The 21,422-nt window shown below is 46.2% G+C and overlaps 1 protein-coding gene across 8 annotated transcripts in view; it reads left to right on the top strand.

Moving 5' to 3' along the window:
* Atg2 (Autophagy-related 2) overlaps positions 1–18,209 on the top strand; it is a 108,649-nt gene extending 90,440 nt beyond the window's left edge. For 7 of the 8 annotated variants that reach the window (XM_065455871.1, XM_065455876.1, XM_065455873.1 and 4 more), the window contains 11 exons: positions 1,989–2,156; positions 3,966–4,070; positions 4,185–4,290; positions 4,875–5,037; positions 5,910–5,979; positions 8,012–8,094; positions 9,099–9,220; positions 10,889–11,043; positions 13,361–13,507; positions 14,114–14,393; positions 16,843–18,209. In XM_065455871.1, coding sequence (XP_065311943.1) covers positions 1,989–2,156; positions 3,966–4,070; positions 4,185–4,290; positions 4,875–5,037; positions 5,910–5,979; positions 8,012–8,094; positions 9,099–9,220; positions 10,889–11,043; positions 13,361–13,507; positions 14,114–14,393; positions 16,843–16,853 — 1,410 coding nt within the window. In that variant the 3' untranslated portion in view covers positions 16,854–18,209. The remainder of the gene's footprint in view (positions 1–1,988; positions 2,157–3,965; positions 4,071–4,184; positions 4,291–4,874; positions 5,038–5,909; positions 5,980–8,011; positions 8,095–9,098; positions 9,221–10,888; positions 11,044–13,360; positions 13,508–14,113; positions 14,394–16,842) is intronic. The other variant, XM_065455875.1, reaches the window with a different exon arrangement.
* Positions 18,210–21,422: the final 3,213 nt, after the last annotated feature.

Raw genomic sequence — 21,422 nt, 5'->3', positions numbered from 1 at the left:
ATCTATGTATGTTTGTGTCTATGTATTTATATCTGTATCTAACTGTTTTCCCTCCTACCTGGGTCACTGGGTAGTTTGTGGTCGAATGGGTAGCACATCGGGCTGCTGTGCTGAGGTAACAGGGTTCAAAAACAACCATCAGATCAACTTAGGTCACTGAGTATGAGCCAATGTGTACATATGTGCCTCTCTAAATGAAGCTCTGTAATGCCGACATGGGTCACTGTAGACGTGGGACTGGGCAGGCACCGCTGTTGAAGGCTGTTTGGCGCCGACCTGGGGCTTCATGTATGTGCCATTCAGTCTCTGCTGGTCTTCAAAGAACCTCTTTGATGCCAACTTGGGTCACTAGGTCTGTGCCAGTAGATGTGTGCCAGTAGGTGTGTACCGCACTCTTCAATGAACGCGTTTGATGCCAACTTGGTGCCACTGGGAATGGTCTGCTCTACAATCACGAAACAGGTCCCTTAAATTTCTCCGATGCCGAGCGGAATCGAACTCCGTGTCGCAAGGGTTCCTCAAGGACAGCAACCCGACACATTTGCAGGCTGTGCCGCAAATGCACAGAGTTTGTGCCGCTTTCCAATGCCTTTTACGAGAACGCTTTAGCGAGTTGCGCCGTTAACGCACTGGGCACGTGCCGCTCTTCAGCGAATGTCTCGTGAACTTAGGTCACAGAGTACGTGGCCACTGAGTCTGTGGCAAGCAGGGGAACAATTCTCAGCATTAGCAGGCACCGGCACGCCACGCTTCTAGTCTCCGAGGCCACGCACGGACTTCTCGGCAGCACCACCAGATGGCGCAGCGTGTTCAGAAGGAAGTGCGAGAGAGGAGCCTGGTTGCCACATGATGCAGTTCTCGGCGTTCGCATGCACCGATGTGCCCCATGCATTTTGGATGCCACCCCAGGCTTCGTGGCGGTGCCAAATGGCGCAGAGTGTATTTAGGAAAGCGTGAAAGGGGAGTCTTGCTGCAGTACACACCTCACACATAATTCGTTTCGATGGTGGCGATACGTTGTGGCGCTATATTAATTCAGTGCGAACACGTTACCATTGACAGTCGTCGTGAAATGGGTTCTGCCAAATTTTTTAATTTCTTTATTTTACTTATTTATTTGGAGACTTATTTATCTGACCAGACCAGTTGGGACTGTGTTCTACCTTTTGTGACATATGCATATAATATCCCCATGCAGACCACTATAGTATTCTCCCATCTCTTTCTTCTTTACGGACATGAGCCTTCCTGCACATTGGAGTCCACCACCCTGTCCCAAGCTGCTGCTCATGCGGAAGAGTGCCGAAAACTTGCATGCACATTCCCTTCGGAAGACCAGCAGCACTAGAAGCACTGTCAGGATACTCCCACCGCTCTTGCACCCTGTGCGCCCGACTTGCTAATCTGGCTTTGGGTTCCCACTGCCAGCCCTGGACTTTCATACGAACTCGTTTCCAAGTACCAGGGTCCCTACTGTGTGGTCACTCCAGTGTCTCCTGTGAACTGTACAGTGGAACCCCTCGTGCATGTTAAGTGGCTAAGGCCTTGCTTTGACCCACCTGTACTATCCTTCCGATAGGTTGCCCGGACAGCTCTTTTTATCTCCAGGGAGTTGATTGTACTGAGAAAGAACGAGCAGTATGCACTGCTTCGAGAAAAGGGCGACTTGGTTGAAGCCTTGTGCCTGCATTGCCTGAGCTATGCAACCTCTCACCGTAGTGCTCTACTATCCGAGGGCTTCGTTAAACCCCTGAATGTGCCTTTCGGCACATTTTATTATTTATTGAATATGTGACCACAAACAGCTTGGCACCTTTAGTGTGGGGCACTACAGCACACCACTCTTATGGTGCCCTTAGGTGTCCTTCAAGTTCGGCCACATTTGAAGGGTACCATGTAGGCAGCAGTCTACATAAAGTTTGCTCGAATGAACGAACTTTCGCCAGATAGCTCACATCGGGTATGTCTCTTGCGTCCTGCATTTACAGATCCGATTCCAGCACGAGGTGTACCCAGAGGACACATACTACGCATCGCGCCAGGTCCTGCTCATCCAGGATGTCGAAGTCTGTGACCGGCTGGCCTCATCGCGCATCAACAAGTTCCTCTATCAGTACGCCTCGGAGGCCAAGCCGAGGCAGTCCCATGCCAACATGGTCAGTGTTACCATCCCTCTCGCCTGCGTCTCGTCTCATCTGTGTGCAATTTTTTTATGCATTGCAAAGTCAGTTGAGATGTTTAATTTGATGAAATCCCACCCTGCAATTTTGTTACTCAACATCGAAATCCTTTTCCATTTTACTTTAGTGTAAATATTACCTGCACTAAAAGTTCGGGAATGGCATAGGAAATGAAGGGGCAACTAACACAGTTCGCATTTATAAGCGACCTTGCTAAATGTGCCTTGTTCTGCTATAATGCTGCTCTTGAAGGGGCCTCGAAAGACTTCTAACTGCTATTGAACCTCGGTACAACGAAATGGATATAACGAAATAAATGAAATTCCCCTCGAAATCCCCATTGAGATCCATGTATTTAAAAGATTGCTTTAACAAAGTGAAACTGTCCTGCCAATGGATATATCGATAGATTTATCTCCAAAACCAAAAAAATACCCGCCACTGCCTGCCGAGTACAACGCTTTCTGCGGGGTTCGGCACTCATTCGCCACGGCAGTTCAAGGCTCTCATATGCCCACGTCAAATAAACCACAGAGCAACACTGGTCTTTCTCACCGCCATGCCTAGCTGCTCACCTATGCACAAGCAGTTGCTTACTATTGCACTTTTCAACTGACCCCTCTCTTTTGCACGAGCCACGCCACGCTGCGTGGCTATGTGCGGCAGTGCAAAAGGTTAGTGCCTTTAGTTCTGTGCGGCATGCCATGCAAGCAGGCACAGCTGGGCGTGGCCTCCAAGATCTCTGCAGCGCAATCGGCACCATGCTGCACAGATATGCACGGTGGTGCGAAAAATGAGTGCATTTACTTCTCTCTAAAACGTGCCACGCAGGCAGTTGCAGCTGGGCCTGGCATCCAAGATTTCCTTGGCGCAATTTCAGGGGTCACATCCAGGCTGTGCATTCACTTCTGCCTCTCCCTGCGGACTGGCAGCCTGGCATGACCTCCAAGATCGCATTGTCATCGTAGCAATCTCGGAGGCCATGAGTCGAAGTTCGCTTTCCTCCTCAATCATACAGTGGACCACTGTGTTGTGCACCACGTGCTGCTTGACCATGACAAGCCAAGTGGAAAGCAGACGCGAAAGACTATCACAATGGAACAGAAGGCAGCTATCTAAAGTCTAACACATCAGGTGCTAAAAAGTCGCATGTTGCGCACGCTGAAGATTCTTTTGTTGCTTTATTCAAATGTCATCGCATTTGTGGCCGTGTTGTGGTTCCACAGGCCGCAAAGCAGCCTTGTTATTTCCATCTTTACATTTGTGCGCCCTGGTGGATATATATTGGAGTAAGTAGCAATAATGAATATAACAAAGTAATTTTGGCTCCCACTTCGACTTTGTTATAATGAGCTTATAGTCTATTCATAGAATGGCTCCACTATGTAAAAACGTCACCTCGCAAATATTCTGCTGCAAGAATTTTGCAAATCCAAGTATAAGTGGAGTTAGAGTTAGTTACTGCACCAATCCACCGCTTTCTCTCCTTTCATCTCTACTAGTGTTCTGGAAGCTACAGAGCGGGGATGGCAAAGTGGCATTACTCGAAAGGCCTGAGTAATGCGCAGTTAGATGCTGTAGACTTCACCGCTTTGCCATGGAGTTGCACGTGGTGGCCTTCTCTCTAGAAGTGCATGGAGTCATACACAAAGTTCACATTTAGAGGCAGCTTCACTGCAGTGCATTTTTGTTTGCCATGAAGCTACCCCTGGTAGTTCTTTTGACGTGTTTTCTTTTGAGTAGGTTTGTCTGACACTCTCGGATGCCTGAAACATACCTCTGCAGGTCAGTGTCAAGTGCGTACGTGTCAGGCCTGACCTCAAGGCTCCGTGCACCGAGGAGTGTGAAATACGAGTGTCGATCAAGCCACTGAGAATCAACGCCGACCAGGTACGGACACCCCCCCCATTCTGGTTAATAGCAAAAGCAGCGTGTTGATGGCTTTTCAGGTGACTAGTGAATGACGGCTACACAAGTTGGGTACACTTTGTTTTCCTCGTGCAGGATGCTGTGCTGTTCCTGGTTCAGTTCTTCACAGGCTTGTCCTCCAACCCACCGGTCTCTCCATCTTCGCCACGAGCCGATTCTCCGGAGCTGGCGACCTTAAGAGGTGAGGAGGCTGCCATATTTTAATGTTGAAACAGTCAGTCAGGGCAACTTGGCGACCATCACAATCTGCTGTGGAGCATGAGCTGGCAGTTTTGATTCTTGGTCACAGTGGCCCAATGAAGGTGGAATCGTACCTGGCCGGTGTTTGCCATGCCTCCTGAGTTGACCAGGAATAGCAGTGCGAGGATGAATTTTAAAACAAAAGTATTTAAAACAAGCTAATAACACATTTAAGGTGTAAAGAATTCGCAAGGTAAAGCAGGAATTTGTTTGAATAACTGGTTTATTCATAACTCGGGCTCGGTTGCAGTAAGTTTGTATGTGCCATGTAATGCAAATATTGGTCTCGGCCACAAAACAGAACTTTTTGCAGAAGCTAGCTTTCCATGCAGAAGCTGCTAATGTTCGAAATGCCAGTGGGCGCTTTGTGAAGGTGACCATTGCTGCTTCCGTGCAAAAGTTACGACTTCTTGTGTCGCAGATTTTAGGTTTACTTGCACTGCACCACTTTCCTTACAGTCCGAGTGTTTACTAAGTCAATCTTGTCGCACGATCTCTGCTACTGTCTCGATTCCCTCCTCACAGCTGTAGATGTCAGGCATGCCTCTGCTAGTGCAGCGAACAGCCTGACGTCTGCCGACCCCGAGCGCCACGTGGCCTTCGCGAGTGACGATCCCTGTCCACCTGAGTGTATCATCTCGCCGACGAGCTCGAGTTCCAATTCTATCCCGATGCCAATGTACATAAGGCAAGTTGAGTCGACTCATTTGGAAATGCCTGAAGTGGAAAAAAAAAAAAATGCAATATGCTGTGTTTACTCTCTGGGTGTGCACACCGTACACATATATCTGCAAGAATCTAAAATTTCTTTCTTTTCACGCATAATGGTTGTGTTGTAAAACTTAGTTCCTTAATTAAGATGTCGTCTGCTTGGTTTGGCTGACATGACAGTCATGCAGATCACCAAGAACTGTATCAAACTCTAGATAATCAATACTGTGCACTGTGTCAAAGCAGGCAGGACAGATGGAGTCAACTGTCATAGTTTGCTTTCTGTCGACCTTACTGTTTCCACGCTGATTTTTCATAAATGATGCAAGCCACTATGAAAAAATGTCTTGCCTCAAATTGATAAGACACCTTATGCCCTCATCATGTTGCCCTTGTGATACCGCGTTACTGCCATTGCATACAGCTATAAAAATGAAACTGCACGGAATTGCAGGAGTTCTATATACAGTGCAAGAGTGCAGATTTTTCTATCAGTATTTTTATACATTGCCTCAAATAGTGTTGCTTTTTGCTCGCGAATGCTTGCCGTATGTTCCACAGGAAGATTGCATAGCTGTATAACAGATGGTTTAGTAAGTTGAATGTGCCTGGACGTGAGTTCTTCCAACGAACTCGCGTCCAGGCACATTCAACTTACTAAACCATCTGTTATACAGAAGTAAAACAACTACGACTTGTGTAGTTAGCATGTACACATTCTGCTCTGATAGTGGCCCTTATTGCATTGGTTGCATCCATTAGTTCTGCACTAATCTGTGCTCCTGGGGCCAGGGTGGGGTTCATTCAGCAGTTGCACATGGTGTTCATTGGTACTCCTCCTCGTTACAGGTCATTCGTGTTCACGCCGGACGTCCCCATTCGGATAGATTACCACGGCAAGCGGGTACTCATGGAACAGGCGAGTTTGTGCTGCTTTCGCAGGCAGTGTTCATGTGTATATTGTATGTGCACAAATATAATGTGGCCACAAATGTCTGTTATGTCTCATTATTATATTGTCGCAAATGTCTCTCAGTATAATGTGGTTAATGGTTCTGAACATAATACAAGGTTGAATGAGGGACATTTTTTCCACAGCAGGCCTGGTAGTGTAAGCGATTCACTCTAGTATGCATCAAAATTTTCATGTTCGGTGCATCAACAGTGCAATGCCACTCGCAGTATAACGGTGTAAACACATGCCGGTGGTGTGAGCCTTGGCGCATGGCCTCCGTGATGGGCAACGCGTGCAGGTCAGACACTCGCAACATTTCCCTGTAGGGATAACTGGCACTGTGATGCTGTTGTATGCATGGAATGCCGGGATATGGTAGCTCGGATTGACAGCGTTCTTGGAAAGCCAGGGCACCTTGAAGACATGCCTGGCTAGCACCATTCTGTTTGTCGCAATGGTCATTCTTTATTAAAACCACATGTGAAAAACAGTCTTAACTTTAATATTACTCATGTTTTATTTAGTCATGACCTTTGCTTGTACATTAAAATTGTATGAAACGTAAAAAGTATCGGCAGGCTGCTAAAGTTTGAGGATAGACAACGAGGTCCACACTTGTGTTACAACAGCTTGTTGTCTGTTCTTTCTTTTCATCACTTGACCATGCACAGCTGGTGTGTGAACTTCATTGAATGATGTAATATGGGTGAACGAAAACCTTTATGAAGATCTTATTTTAAGAATGCGTTACCTGTGCAGTTATATCCACGTTTTAGATGAAGCCCTGCTTAACACCAGCCAATACAAGCATTGCACACCCACATACAGTGCTACCATCTTTTTTTCGAGCATGTCGCTAAGCTGAGGCACACAAGTCGCTCAATTCTCGCTAAGTTGTGCTCCAATGTCGCTGAAATTGGCACTAAAGCTGTCGAGTTATTTTGATATAATGCAAGTGTTCTTGGAACCCTATAATATACGTTGTTCTACCTGCTTCTTGCTTGTTTGCAAAAGTGACTTAAAGGCTAACAGCAGCGAAATTCTGGACTGCGTAAAAAGCCCAGTTTTAAATAATTGAGACATACAGTAGCCGCTGTGCAAAATTTTACGTTTGCAATGCGAGTTGACTTTGCACCTTCTACTAAGTGCTCACTCACTTGTGTGCTTGCGCTGAAGCAACAGCTGATCACCATGCTGCTACGGGTAACGTTTCAAGTGCAGCGTAAAATTTTAGCCATCTTTGGGTATCCGGCATGATGTAACCAACTTCACCAGCCGCTGCCCGACACGCTGGACACACTAGACTCATTGAACAAACCGACAACTACTGCCATCTGTAGTAAAGGATAAGTAACTCAAGCTACTTATCGTCATATAGAGGGTCCAGCCCTCTAGAATGGCTCACTCTACCCTTGCACCGAGCCGAAGTGTTTTTAAGTTTACGCGCTTTGTATGCTTTTGCTGGTTCGCGTTGCACTTGCCTGCCATGACACACACTTCACTTATTAGAGCTGGGGCAGGAAAGACATGTTTATGCTTCCTCTACGCAGCAGTTCTGTACTGCACAGCCATTGCTCGTGTTCGATAACGTGTTCAAGCACCCGACAGCAATGCAACGTGTCAGCATTCTTGCAGCAGCTCAAATCATGTGCGCAACGAGAAAGCATGCCGAAAGATACGCCTGTTATTGCAAATGTCCAGCGAGTTTCGCACCTGGGCTCAACTGAGAGATCAGTAGTTGTGTATGGTTCTGAAACTTTTGCCAAATCCACATCACTACAGCCCCCCCACAGGCACACACATCATCTGCTTATGCGCTATTTAAAGGCTACTAATAAGACAATGAGACACACATACCAGACCTGCAGCTTTGCCAAGATTACATTGGTAGTATATGCTGAGCATTTCCGGGCAATTTAGCCCAAGTGAAATTTCGTTGCTGTTGGCCTTTAAGTTCCATTCTTGGATGCTTACGTACCTCGTTCCTCTTCTTCAGGGAGCACTGGCAGGCCTGTTGATGGGCTTGGGTCAACTGAACTGCCTAGAGATCACCCTCAAAAAGCTACAAACAAGGCAGGGGTAAGCTGTTCTTTAGCCATCCCCGATCTCTTCTCCCTTGCGTGAGCAAAAAAATGAAAGCGATGCCTGCTGTGTGCTTACGAGTGAATTGAACCGTCTTTTCAATTAATCGAATCTTCTGTTACTGAGAGGGCTTGATTGCAATGTCTGCTGAAGAAATGTTTCATGGCATCTTGAAGTTCGGTATGAAAAGAAGCATCATTTTGCTTTCTGTTAGTGGAAAACCTAAAATGGCAAAGTGCCACCATGCTCCTGTTTGCTTCCGTTTATGAGTTATGTCAAGTTAAATTATGAGTTTGCAAGTTAAATTGAGTTACGAGTTATGTCAAGTTAAGTTATGAGTTTGCAATGTCAAGAAGCCAGTCAAAGCTGGAAAGACGAACTTTAGATAATGCCATGCGCTAACCATCATTTTTATGCTGGCTGAAGCACCATGCACTTGCAGCTCCTGTAAATACTAGCACCAGTGTTCCATTTAGTAATTATTGTACGAATTGTTGCACAATGCTTGCCAATCTAGCACGTCGTATCTTCGTCGCAGTTGGAAGTGTTCATTGCAACAGTAAGGCGCTGAAAAAAATTTCATTGTATCTGAACGCAGCTTCAATAGGTAGAGTAGGAAAATAACAAGTGCACTGAAATGTGGTCATTATAACCAATAGATTGGTCATGTCTGGGATCATTATGCACGGGTTTGACTGTAACATTACAGGAACATTACAAGCTACAAGTACAGAGATTAAAGGAATTCATGTGCTACTCATCATTCTCGTGGCAGCTGAATATTCGTAGCAACAGAGTTCCCTCTAGAATTTTTTTTAGAAAACCGAATGTTTTTGGCCACTTCACCTCCCCCCTACCCCCCACTTTTTTTTTTTTTTACATACTTCATCTGCTATATTGGTCTGCTACTTTAACTTCCCATGTGATGCCAGCTGTAGTTGATGTGCCATTTTGTTTCCGTATTTTTTTTTTCATTCCCTGATTGCAAACTTTTATTGCAGGTTGTTGGGCTTTGACAAGCTGGTCGCCTTTGCAATCAACGAGTGGCTCAACGACATCAAGAAAAACCAGGTGCCAAGCGTGCTCGGTGGAGTGGGTCCCATGCACTCGTTTGTGCAGCTTTGTGAGTAACACATGCCTTGTTGTCAGCCTGCTCTGGCTTGAAGTACACTCCTACAACGCAGACAGACAAGTGGCAGTTGCTATTGCAGCCATGATGGTGAAATCTGGAATGGGGTGAAAAGCTTGAAAGAAATAGCAGCTTCGGTTGATGTAGCTGCAGGCCTGTTACTGCGATCACTGTCCGATTGTGACAAGGTTGAAGCTGCAAGCCATTTTTACTGCATTGTTGACTTTCTTCAGTCAAGCCGCTTGCAATAACTTTGCCAAACACTTCAGCCATGCATGCAGTGATCATTACATGGCATTTGGTGGGTGCATCGGATCGGAACTCTGACATGAATAGTGTTGTTGAACAGGCCTGGGACATCAGTTTAATTTGTGGATAAGAGCTTTTCATTGGAAAGCGAGATTGCAGGGCAAGTAACCTACAGAATTCCCTGGATTACTAACTTGCATGCATTGAAAGCGACATCACCAGAAGGGGTCATTCGGGATTTAAATTTGGCCTTGTTAATCTAGATTTACTCTGAAATACAGGAGAACCTCATTCATTCGTTCTGGAAAAAAAGCACAAGAAGAAAACATAACCGGAAAATCCGCCAGACTCAACTGTAGTTGACATTTTCGTAATGCGAAGCATTGCATGAATCGTTGCCAGTGCAAGACACCGATGCATATGTTGCCTTTTTTGTAGCTTCGGCAAGCTTACATTCGTATTCCTTGAACTCTGCTTCAGTCAGCAGCTTCTTTGGGCAGGGTGTTCTGGCCGGAAGTTTTAATGTGCGCACTCAGCAAGAATTGACGTCAAAATAAGGTGCCATTGACATGCATCGAGCTGATGAGAACCGAGCAGGCCGAGACGCGCTTTGTCGCTTTCCTATTGTGTAATGTTTTTAGACCTCGTGGGAAATGGAAGCGAAATTGATCTGGTGAGTGACGGCGGAATTAGGTGCCACCAGAGTGAAACGACATTCACTATGCGCTTGCCTGCAGCAGGGAACGGTGGCGCGCTTGGGTTATTGCCTGTCAAAAGCGTGCTGCACACTTCGCTACAGCACACGCACGTTGAGACGGATGGGTGAAGGTGCTTATTGCAGTAAATTTGGTGGCGATAGCTTTGAATGCAGCATGCGACGACCCGCGAGGAGATTTGCTGGTACCGGAGACAGAAGCTGGGTCTGCGCAGGCATTTTGACGTGACACGGGCGGGGGAGTACTGTGAGAAATGTACCATGACGGGCACCTACTGCTCTCGATCACGTGTGCATCACACGTTTCTTTGTTCACGTAAAACTTAGCCACTGAAAAACGTATGGTACGATCGCAGTTTGGTAATGTAATGAACGTCGGTGCCGAAAGATTGTTTCCTGGAGCATATTAAGTTATCAACCAGTAAAAGAGAAGCATTACTGTATTGGCTCATTTTCTGTGTTATCGATCAAGAACAGTGGCACTGGGAAATCGCATAAAACAGTATCGTTTAGTTTAATTTAGTTTAGTTAATCTAAACTGTTTCTCGCTGATATCGGCATGTGACAGGTGATATGCTTATAGCGAATATTGGATATAACTGGGGCATTTCCAGGTCGAATGCAACTTGGTTATAAGGTTCAGCTGTATCTGGCAACTTTCCCTGGACTAAAACGTTGTGCCCACCTGACCCACACAGTTAGCGGCTTGCGGGACCTGGTGTGGATGCCTGTGGAACAGTACCGACGGGACGGTCGCATTGTGCGCGGCCTGCAGCGGGGCGCCAACTCCTTCACCATCTCAACTGCCATGGCCTGCCTCGAGCTCACCAACAAGGTCGTCCAGACCGTGCAGGTCAGTGCTAGCAAGTCTTGCTGTGTTGTCTAGTTGCACGTTCTTAACTACACTGGAGGAAGAAACAAAATCGATAGAAGCAAAGCCTTCTATGCCGTTTGATTTAATTGACGATAATTAGCTGTGATGGTGACAGCGAATGTGCAATTCCTTCAGCATTTAGTGCAGTACCAGAGTTGGGAGTTGCATGTTAAAGGTTACCTTGTGTGCAACATTGCTATTTGTCTACGTAGTACACAGAACACACAGGGAGACGTGTTTGCTTAAGGCGTTGTTGTTTGCCATTGTTATAACCTCCGGGAGGGTGGAGCATTATCACTACCTCACACGGCACATTGCGTTGTGGCAGAAGTGTTCTCAAGTTTAATTGAATTATCGGGCTGTACGTGCCAAAACCACGATCGGATTATGAGGCACGCCATGGCGGCGGACTTCGGATTAATTTTGAAACCCTGTTGTTGTTTAAAGTGAGCCTAAATTTAATTGCACTACTGTTCTTGTATTTCGTTCTCGTCGAAATGCGGCTACTACGGACAGGATTGAACCCATGACCTCGAGCATTGCAACAGCCATTAAGCTACCACGGCGGGCACAGAAGTGTTGATTTCACGCGCGACAGCTTCTGTAGTGTTAGACCCTATGGTCTTTTTGTGTGGCTTTGCATCTGCACACCCTGCGTCAGTTGTCCACTTGACAGTTGCGTGTTTATTTTTCAGAAATAGCAAAGGTGTACCGTACTGTAAGGTGTCAGTTTGCCTGCAACCGCTGTTTCCATATATTCTCACGTCATCTTTCTCCCTCTCCCACCCTCTCCCCCTGTATGGGAACTGTGAAAGTAGCAAGGCTGTTATTCACTTGTCAGTACTACCGATTTTCCGCCTCCCCCCGCCCTCCCTTCCTTTCTACAGTCCTATTCACATCCCCTCTACATTTTCACATGAGTAGAAAGCTAAGCGCTGCAGTTTCTGCAATGCTTTTGATGGGGGTCGCAGATAATTACAGCTGTCAAGAGGCTAATATGGTGACACCCAAGAAGTTCCAGAGTGCATTGTGCACATGTGATGGGAAGGTCGAGACAAGTCTCTCGTATCAACTTTCCTCTCTGCCATGCTCCTGCCATGTGTATACACATTCGAAAGTACACCCCGACGCGGCATGCAAGAACACAGCAGCAGCACAAAAGTCGAAGCAAGAGGCAAAGAAAGCTTTGCTTTAAAAAAGAACTGATAGTCTTCATGCAGGTGTGAACAAAATGTTGCACTTATGGCAAATCAGTTCTTCAAAAATATGCAAGATGAAGGAGGTTTTATGAAAGTGGTAAGTTGCCATCTGTCCAAGAATAGCAGAATGCTACAAAGGAAACCCCTCCCTCCCCCACAGAAACTTTGCAGAACTGATGTGCCGTATTCCAGTGTCCCTGCACTTTGTGTTGTCAATTAATTCTGCCTTTCTCTGTAATCTGCTAGCTCCCTGGTTAGCTCAGATGGTAGAGAAACTGCCCCAAAACGCGTTGGTCCCGAGTTTGATCCCCGGACCAGGACAAAATTTTTCTTCAACTGCGAAGCTTGCCGACAAGCTCGTATGGGTTTATGGCAGCATTTGCCATGCTGCTCTGGAGCTACACCATAAAGCGAAACTCGTGCTGCTGTGAAGCCACTTCTCGAGGCAAAATTTGCATATAATCCGCACCCTGCCTTTAAATCTAATAAAAAATTCTCTGTGCGAGTATATGTGCAAAAATACGCTACTGCATCACCTGCCAAGGCTTATTGCTATAATTTATGTTGCCCTCTAAGATCTGGATTGGCAGATATGTGGCATATTAAAATAGTAACTAAATCTATCAGTCTCGCCTTTTAGGCCGGGGGTGATTCGAGGCTAAGGATTCAGGGAATAAACCTTGCCTTTTATTTGAATAAATATAGTGCCCTTCTCTGCTTGTGGTTGCTCTAGTATGAACTTTTGTCCACTTCCGACTGCTCAGAAACAGATATTTCTGCTCCAGAAAGTTCCTTTCAGACATATTTGGAGAACTCTTGCTTTCACAAGTTAAAGAAATGTGAGGATGGAAGAACACAACAAGCAGCAACTGTACTTATTTCTTGAGAGCACTCATCGAGTTACACAATTAAGGACTTTTCAAATCTGGTACTTTGGCAGATGGCCTGCCCTGGATTAAAAGGTCATTGGCGGGTGCTGTGTAACAAAGGGTAGTATGCAAGGCCAATCAGCTCAGTGACATGTGGTCCTCGAGTTCGGAACCAGGGCAGCTCTGTCGTTGCCACTCTGTGACTCGCGACTTGCATGACCTTCGCAGGGTGTTGCCGAGCTGGCGTACGACATGCTGTCACCGGGCCCCAGCATGCTTGTGGAATCTCACAACCGGCGACACCGTACCGTCCCCAACAACCTGCCTGTTGACATCCGAGAAGGGGTCAACAATGCCTACCAAGTGGTTACAGAGGTGAGCGACCACCACTGTTTTTTGTCTTCCCCTCTCTGTTGGCACTGGAAAAAATGGTCAAAGTAAAATTGTCGCCCATTCTGAAACAACCCATGACTGCAGCTCTGTGGCAAGCACTTTCTTGCATTTCGACCTTTGTGGCACATTAAAGGTTGAAACTTGGCACCTGCTGTAGTCTCGACACCTGCTGTACATAGTTGCTCTGTTGCGAGAGGCGTCCTTCTCCGGACCTCGCTCATAGTGCGAGTTCGCGAAGGCTGCGCAGTTGGGACTAACTATTGCAGGTGTGTTGCCATTAATGTAAGCACTCTCCCATGCGGTCTCAGACATGATTCGTCAGCAGGTAGCTAGCCCAGTGAGCCAGACCAGTGCAGTTTATGTTGACAGACTTGACGCTGGTTAGGTTAGACAGATGAGCACTAAACAGGTGGATGCAAATATTGGCCAACATTTTTCATCTGGCCTGCGTGTGGAGAAAGCCGGACTCGGCGAGGGTAGCAAGCTGCAATGATGCACGCCATCTGCTGCAAAGATACCTGCCCCTGTCCATCGCGCCGATCTGATGCCTTCTCTCTCCCCCCATTCTCCTTGCGTCCTATCCTGCAGGGATTGGGAGACACTGCGCGCACATTGGTGAAGGCGGCTTCACAGGAGCACCGCCAGAAAGGAGTCAGCGGGGCCGTCGGGGGGCTGCTTCGTCAGATTCCGCCCACCATGGCTGCCGGCATCATCGTTGCCACCGAGGCGACTTCAACAGTGCTCGGTGGCGTGCGCAACCAGATTCAGCCTGATGCGCGGCGCGAGGACATTCAGAAGTGGCGTCAGCGCCTGCCACCCAAGCCGACAGGAGCCACAGCCACGGCATCTGCTTCAGCCCTAGCTGCAGGTGAGTTCCAACTTGAAGAGAGCCTGTTTAGCACTTCTGCACACGCAACGTGGACCACAAAAGAACTATTGTGATGTAGAGGCAACAGATGTTAATTGATTTGCGATTGGCTTGCGAGAACTGGTGAACGTGGACTTAGTAACTATTATGGGTACTATAACAAAGTGCATTACAAAACAGCATATTTTCTTCCTTCCATTAATGCATCGAGGAATTTTCGGCAGGACAGTCTGGGAAGACGTGGAAAGCTTAGGGATTATGAATTCTGTCCACCAAGAATTGTGCAGATTCCTCACGTTACAATCAAACCTTGTTAATACATAGTCTGCCGGGAATAGCATTTAGGTAGCACTAACCGATGTACGAATTAACCGCCAATGCCAATTTAGAAGCTGCTTACCGGCCGGAAAAGAACTATGTCACGATGCTCTCAAACACACACACTCAGACAGGCTTTATTTGTAGTTAGGCGGCAAAAAATTGGCGGTCTTCACTTGCTGCCGTGGTGGCCTTGCTGCAACATCTTTGAACTCTGTAAGGCCGTGAGCAAGTTTGTCCATGAGGCCCCGCTTCTCTGCGAAAGCTCGCATGACGCTCAAAGCATGTGTCGCGTCGCATAATGAAAGGCCCTCGTCCACTTCCACATCGTCCTTGTCATCACTTCTACTTTGCACATCTTCAAGTATAACAGTGGCAACAATGTCTCTATCCGAGAACTCCACGAATCTAACAATCTTGACTTCTCGATAACATAAACACGACATGCCGCAGCAAAGACCGTTGAGCACCGCGATAACACCATAACTGCAAACACATTGGCGGAATAAAGAAGAAAAAAATTCACGCAGGAACTTCTCTAAGTATGCATAAGCATTGTGCCACTTGCTCATCTCCACACAGCCCACTGTCGTTATCAATGTTATGAAACTTGATCCGGCCAGTACAAACAAACGACAGCGCTACGGCGACACGAACTGGTGCGCACGGCGGCGCAAGGTGCATTAATAACGCTAGCAAAGTACTGCATGTGGCAGCAGCCAGTGCGCTGATGACGTTCCGATCACTATAAGCCGTTATCGCACATTAGTGCCTTATCCATCCGTGTCAAATCATTATCATGCGTCAGCAAACTTACACTGGCGGCGCCTCCGTATATGGCATGGCCGCACGGACCGTATCTTGAAAACGATCTGTGATGCGGACAGAAAGTGCCGACTGCTAATAGCTCCGCGTGCTGCGTTTCCGCCGCTGTGCGCTGAAGAGACGCGCGGGCCCACATCTTGAAAGCGACTTGCGAAAGGGGCAGGGTGTGGCTTGTGCCGAGAGCTTCACGAGCACTGTGTTCTCGCCGCCTCGTTCACGTTGAAGCAACAGGCTGTGTGATGGTACAGTTTAGTGCAGTCACTCGCAGCTCTGGGCTTTATCTTGAAAGCGGTCCTCTTACGGGACAGATGGATGGAGAGACATTTCTCGTTGGGTAAGCGCAGAAATGCCTAGGCATACAAAAAAATGTGCTTCTGTGCGATTACTACTTAGATTGAGTTCGGCGGTGACAGTGAATTCGCACCCCTACCGGCAGCTTCTTCATGTTACCGGAAGCCAATCTCGAAGGCCATGCTTTTGTGTGCTGCAATTGGCAACAGCTGTATGACCAGGAAATGGCAGCCATGTTTAAGCGTCACTATTGCGAGTGGCTGTCGTCCGGGTGTCGCAGCTCGAGAATCGAACGCCTGCACACATCAAATTTTGTCGATTTCGTGCCTGTGCGTGTAGAACAAGAAAGAAAATAGTATGCACTAACCATTTGGTGGGCACTGAGCGACTACGGCTTCAGCAGTCGGCGAATACATGAGGTTCAATGGGGGCTAGGTGGGGGAATCTTCGCGACTACATTTAAACAGCAATTACACGTTAATCAGGTACGTATTAACGAGGTTTGACTGTATTAGAATCATTAGAAGGAGATCACAGTGGAGCGTTATTTTTCAAATTTATGAGTGTTTTATTACCTAAGCAAATGTAGACTCCACACCCCAGTTGAAGAAATATAGTTCAGACGCAGGAACAAATCTTGTTTCAAACAATGGGCACTCCATAAACACATCACAGTATGTGATGCCTTCCCAACTTGATGCACAATTCGCATATAACAGATCAGCACTGCCAACAACCACCCAGACATTTATCTTCATTTGCTGCTGGATTAAGATTCAAGCACAGTGCCAGATTTTTCATGACATGTGTAATCTACTCGGTAGATGCAATGCATTTCTCGTCAAAATTTTCTTTAGTCTTCTAGATTTGGGAGCAAGAACTTGGCACACACAGTCATAGATGCCCAAAGGGCTTTTGAAAGTGTCGATGCATGTTGGAAACCCTGTGATTGAAGTGTTATCGATGCACGCCATTGGACTACAGCGTTCCTCGTATACTTCTGTTTACTCCACAGCATCAAGATAGATGTTACGGCCGAAGATGGTGGCGTCGGGCCGGCGTATTCGCTCGGCGACACGAGGAGCCTGTAAATACATTCTGCCTTCCTCGTCGGTCGTCGCCTTTTGATATCGGAGCCTCCCCCCGCTGCTAGTTTTTTAATATAGCGTTTCAATTGTTTTTAAAGCGCTGTGTGTGCAGGCTTCTTTTCTTGTGCGTATGAGAAGTCTGCAGTTATGAAACAGAGAAATGAAAGCCATGCTCAGGAGATGTGTGTCCAAAGCTTTGGTTTAGTTTTTGTTGCATGTGAACATGTTTGTGTGTCTTACTTTTGCAGGCTTTTTTTTTTTTTTCAGAAGCACGTGCAACATTGAGTCTTTTATTTTTGTTTCGTGTGCTCAATTGTTTACTGGGAATGCAAAGGCAAGTGGCAGCAAGGGATTCTAGGGGCTGTGCTTTGAGCCAATCTCTTTTGACGATTGGCAACACAGCGTCAGTCACTCGAGTGCCAGCGACATCGCACCACACTCGCTATTAGCTCCACGGTACACTGATGAACCTAACGATGCCTCTGATGCCTGCGGGCATCATTTTACAATGCCCGTGGTCATCGTTATGCCGTTAAGGTTGCGTGCAATTTATAAGGCAGCAAGTGAAGCTAGTTGACTCGCAGTGCTGGTGTGCCATCAGTTCTAGTATTGGTACTTTCGCACGGGCGATTTGATCATTGCGATGGCAGCATGTGGTCGCATGCCTCGAGCGGACACCTGTGCAAAGGAAGTCCTGCCAGAACAGAAGGCAAGTGGGTCACCATCGATGTTGTGTGGCAAGAGGCAGACTCGATGCATGGCAACCCCACCTGGTGCGTCAGTTGACAAGTTGTGCAAGATTGTTTGGTTCTAGCAGTCGACACTGGTCTTAGAAAAGATCACCAGCGAGCTTACATTTATTTTGATCTCTGTGTTAGTTTAGCTGGTGAAACTGCTGTTGGTATGTTTTTTTTAGCTAGCTTTGTTTACTTCTTTGACTTGAAAGGGACCTTGGAGTGGTTTTCGAGTCTTCATGAATCTAAAGTTCCACAGCAAACTTGCATACCAGCAGCAAGAAGGCGTGCATAGTTCCGACAGTCATGGCCAAGTGCTTGATGAAGCCTGATCACCTAACAGCACTAGTGAGAGCCACTTCAATGTTCCTTGAATAACCTACTGCCATTTATTTATAAAGACACACACGCAAGAAATTCTGCACGTTCGTAAACAAGCAGAAGTCTTTACGCATGGACTCATTTCTTTTTTCTTTTTACTCTGAGCATGACTTTTTTTTTTACGCCCACTGTTGGCTGGACTGTAAATAAAAACTATGAAACTGTGAACCTATCACAAAGTTGCCTCTTCCTTCTTTGGTTACGCTGTTAACCTTCAGTTAGTACGGGAGTTTTCTATGCCACTGTTGCCGAAGTCTGGCTGGTCATTCACATTTTCTAATGCGCATATACAGTCTGACCTTGTAACGAAATGATGGATATAACCAAGTAATCATAATTCCAATTCAAGATGCCTATAGCAGCCCATGTGTTTAGAAGTTCATTTTAATGATGCATAAATTTATACTAAATGGATATAAAGTAATTGTGGCTTCCCCCTTCAGCTTCGTTATGCCAAGGTTATGATGCTGCTTAGACATTCAATGAAATGTGCTGTGCATAACACTGGAATGCGTGTCCCTCATTTATAGTAAGCCCAGTACTGCGATTTGCAACAATTTTTTGCCTCAGTAATTGGCTACGGATGAATTAACCAGCTTGTGCTGTTGCGGTTCAACGATACAGAAATCGATGTGCAATTGAGCAAACATTACACACGGTGCCATTCTGTATTGCACTGCGTTCAACTACTGGGCTTTCTGCATTCTCCGAAGAACGCCTGTGAAACATGTAAAAATTGTAGTGTATGGCTCGCGACTAGAATTTGGGCAATAATTCTAGCCATCAAATTTTCTTCTTTTTTTTTTTTCTTGTTGGGTGCTGTGCACGTGGATGGTAGAAACCCTTCACCACGGAGAAGCAACAATGTGCTGCCATATTTAAATAAACAAAATGCATTGTACGGTAGATTCATCACATTTAAAGCGATACATTGCTTTAGTGTTCTGCTATTTATGTAGCCCCGGCAGGATAGCCGAGCTTGGTGTAGGTGTGCTATGTTTTACTTCAGTGCTGAAGGTTCTTCGGTGCAACCTTTCTGAAATGCGCTACTTTTGGGCCACACTTTTTGATTCAGTGAACGTGTTTGCGCTTTTGGCCATCTCATGTAGATGGTAGCCACAGTGCAATTTAAGTCGTTTCACTTCTGCAAGACGCTACCACAAGTGAACCCGTACTTACTAGCAGTTTTCATTGTAACGCTATCCGAGTGGCAAACAAAGCTAGCACGAAAAGCTATATTCAGAACGTTGCTACTGTTAGGCTTCTCGGCAACAGATGTTTTTTTGTGGCAGGCAAACCTTGTCTTCCAGCTGTGATAGTCGAGTGACAACTCGAGATTCATCCAGCACAGAAAACTTGTTTCTGTAGAATTTCTAGGAAGTGAAGAAACCAGGTGCGAAATACCCAGGATGGCCTGGCCAAAATTTGCAGACAAGCACAAGTGGAGTTGGCACTTTTCATTTCTTTTGTGGTGATAAGGCAGAAAAAGAGAAAAGTTAGCGTAGTTTACAAACAACCTTTTCTGGCTATGAAGGCGAAACATTGTACTACTTTGCCAAGTGATCTTGCAGATCTTGGCGCTGCTTTCAATTTCTCTGGATCTTGCTTTGCTTCTTTACTTCTCCGGAGGCACCTGCACTTTGGTATGAACGTTGCCCGGTTGATGGCCATTTCTTTCTGAGGTTTGTCTCGACCTTGAGAAAAGGCGAGTTGTTTTCCAAATCAACTGCGAGCCATCGCAGATTCACGCGAGACCATAAAGGCAGTTGTGGCGGTCTTTGGCCTACGATGCTCTCGTGCCATTAAACATGGTCAGTCATCCTCGAGGCAAGTTGTTGATTAGCTGATGACAAGCAGCAGGAGGCGCAGATGCCGTTTTATTTTCGAGATGTGCATAAAATGTGGAACAAGCCCACATGTGCTAAAACCCAACTAAACTGTATACATTATTAATGCTTATTGCTCGATTCCCTTTGAAAATTACAAGGGGGAACTTCGACAATATCTCTGGGGGCCGCAAGCATTGTAGCTCGGCCACCAGTATGTGTATTTGCCTGAAGATCATCTTTCTGGCTTCAGGCGGCCTTGTGACTTCGCAAATTGAGCAACGAAGTGTTGTGCTATGGATGCAACAATTGGTTAAGGGCGATGTTCAAAACACGCTGGCAATGACGCATGCTCCTGCAGTATTCTTGCATCTGCAGTACATAGAAGCATCACCTTTGAGATTAGCTTCCGTCACTATAAGGGAGCCACCATAGTGGGGTGCAATTTGGATACAACCTGCGATTAGGCATCTGTGCAGAAAACAACTTGCCTCGATAGGTTTAGGAAATTAATGCTAGGAAATTCGGAGGTAAAAACGCAATATGTAAAGCCGCAATAACGTCGGGAACCACAGTCACAGATTGGACAAATTCATGTACCATCAACCATGGCCCTTCGCATGGTAGTTTAGCGATGGCAGCACCATAGCTCCCTCTGGTAAATTTTGGAGTAAACACCTATGCTGACTTATGTATAATACATCTGTTTTCAAATTGCACACATACTAGCAACTAAACACCCTTGATTTCATCTTTGTTTTTTTGTTAGAAAGTGCGAAGGAATTTCATTCTCCTTTGAGCAGTGGTGCCATGTGTCTACTTCAGCCCTCACAGCCAGAAAAAAATTGTTCCAATGTTGCTGCAATGTAGATTCATACTCGGCATCACAACCGCCTGTTGTCTTGCCTTATTTGAAAACGGACAGATTTTTTTTGTCTTGGAAAGCACTGCAACAAAAGATCCACAAGGAAATAGTAATCTGCAACCTGGTAGCGTTAGTCTTCCTCACCAGGGGAGCCACTAGGGAGCTTTAGGTTTTCTGTATGCAAAGCACCACGCCCTGCTTGCATTTTCTTTTGTACTCCTTTTGTTATCCTGGTGGTTTGCGTCTGCTAACTTCGAGTACGAAAATGTAAAGCTCCCTACTGAATAAGTCGTAAAGTGGTACTGACACAAAAGATGTCTCGCTTTTGAAATCCACAATTCTGGTATAAGGTATGAATTTCTCAGATGTGCTCAACGAATCAATCGTATCTCTTTATATGTAATGCATTTAAAGGTACACCAAATGCAGGAGTGCTTTCTTTTCAAAGCGAGGCTCTGGTTACACCGCAGAAATCAGAATGTGGTCATATAGCATTGCCAACCGTGGAACCCTACTTTTCAAGCCTTACACTGCGCTGTGCTTGGCATGTATTTTGGACTGGTCATATCAAAAGATGGTGCATTGAACCTCGTTGCATTCTCAAACCAGAGCTTCGTACTGTAATGAATGAACTGTGCACCATCCATCTTAATATAATAAAGCACAACAAAAATTGCGTCTGTACCTTTTTCCAAGAGCTT

Source organism: Dermacentor albipictus, chromosome 7, assembly GCF_038994185.2.
Source record: "Dermacentor albipictus isolate Rhodes 1998 colony chromosome 7, USDA_Dalb.pri_finalv2, whole genome shotgun sequence".
Classification (NCBI taxonomy): Eukaryota; Metazoa; Arthropoda; class Arachnida; order Ixodida; family Ixodidae; genus Dermacentor; species Dermacentor albipictus.
The sequence above is the reverse complement of the archived record's forward strand: the minus strand, read 5'-3'. Positions and strand labels throughout refer to the sequence as shown.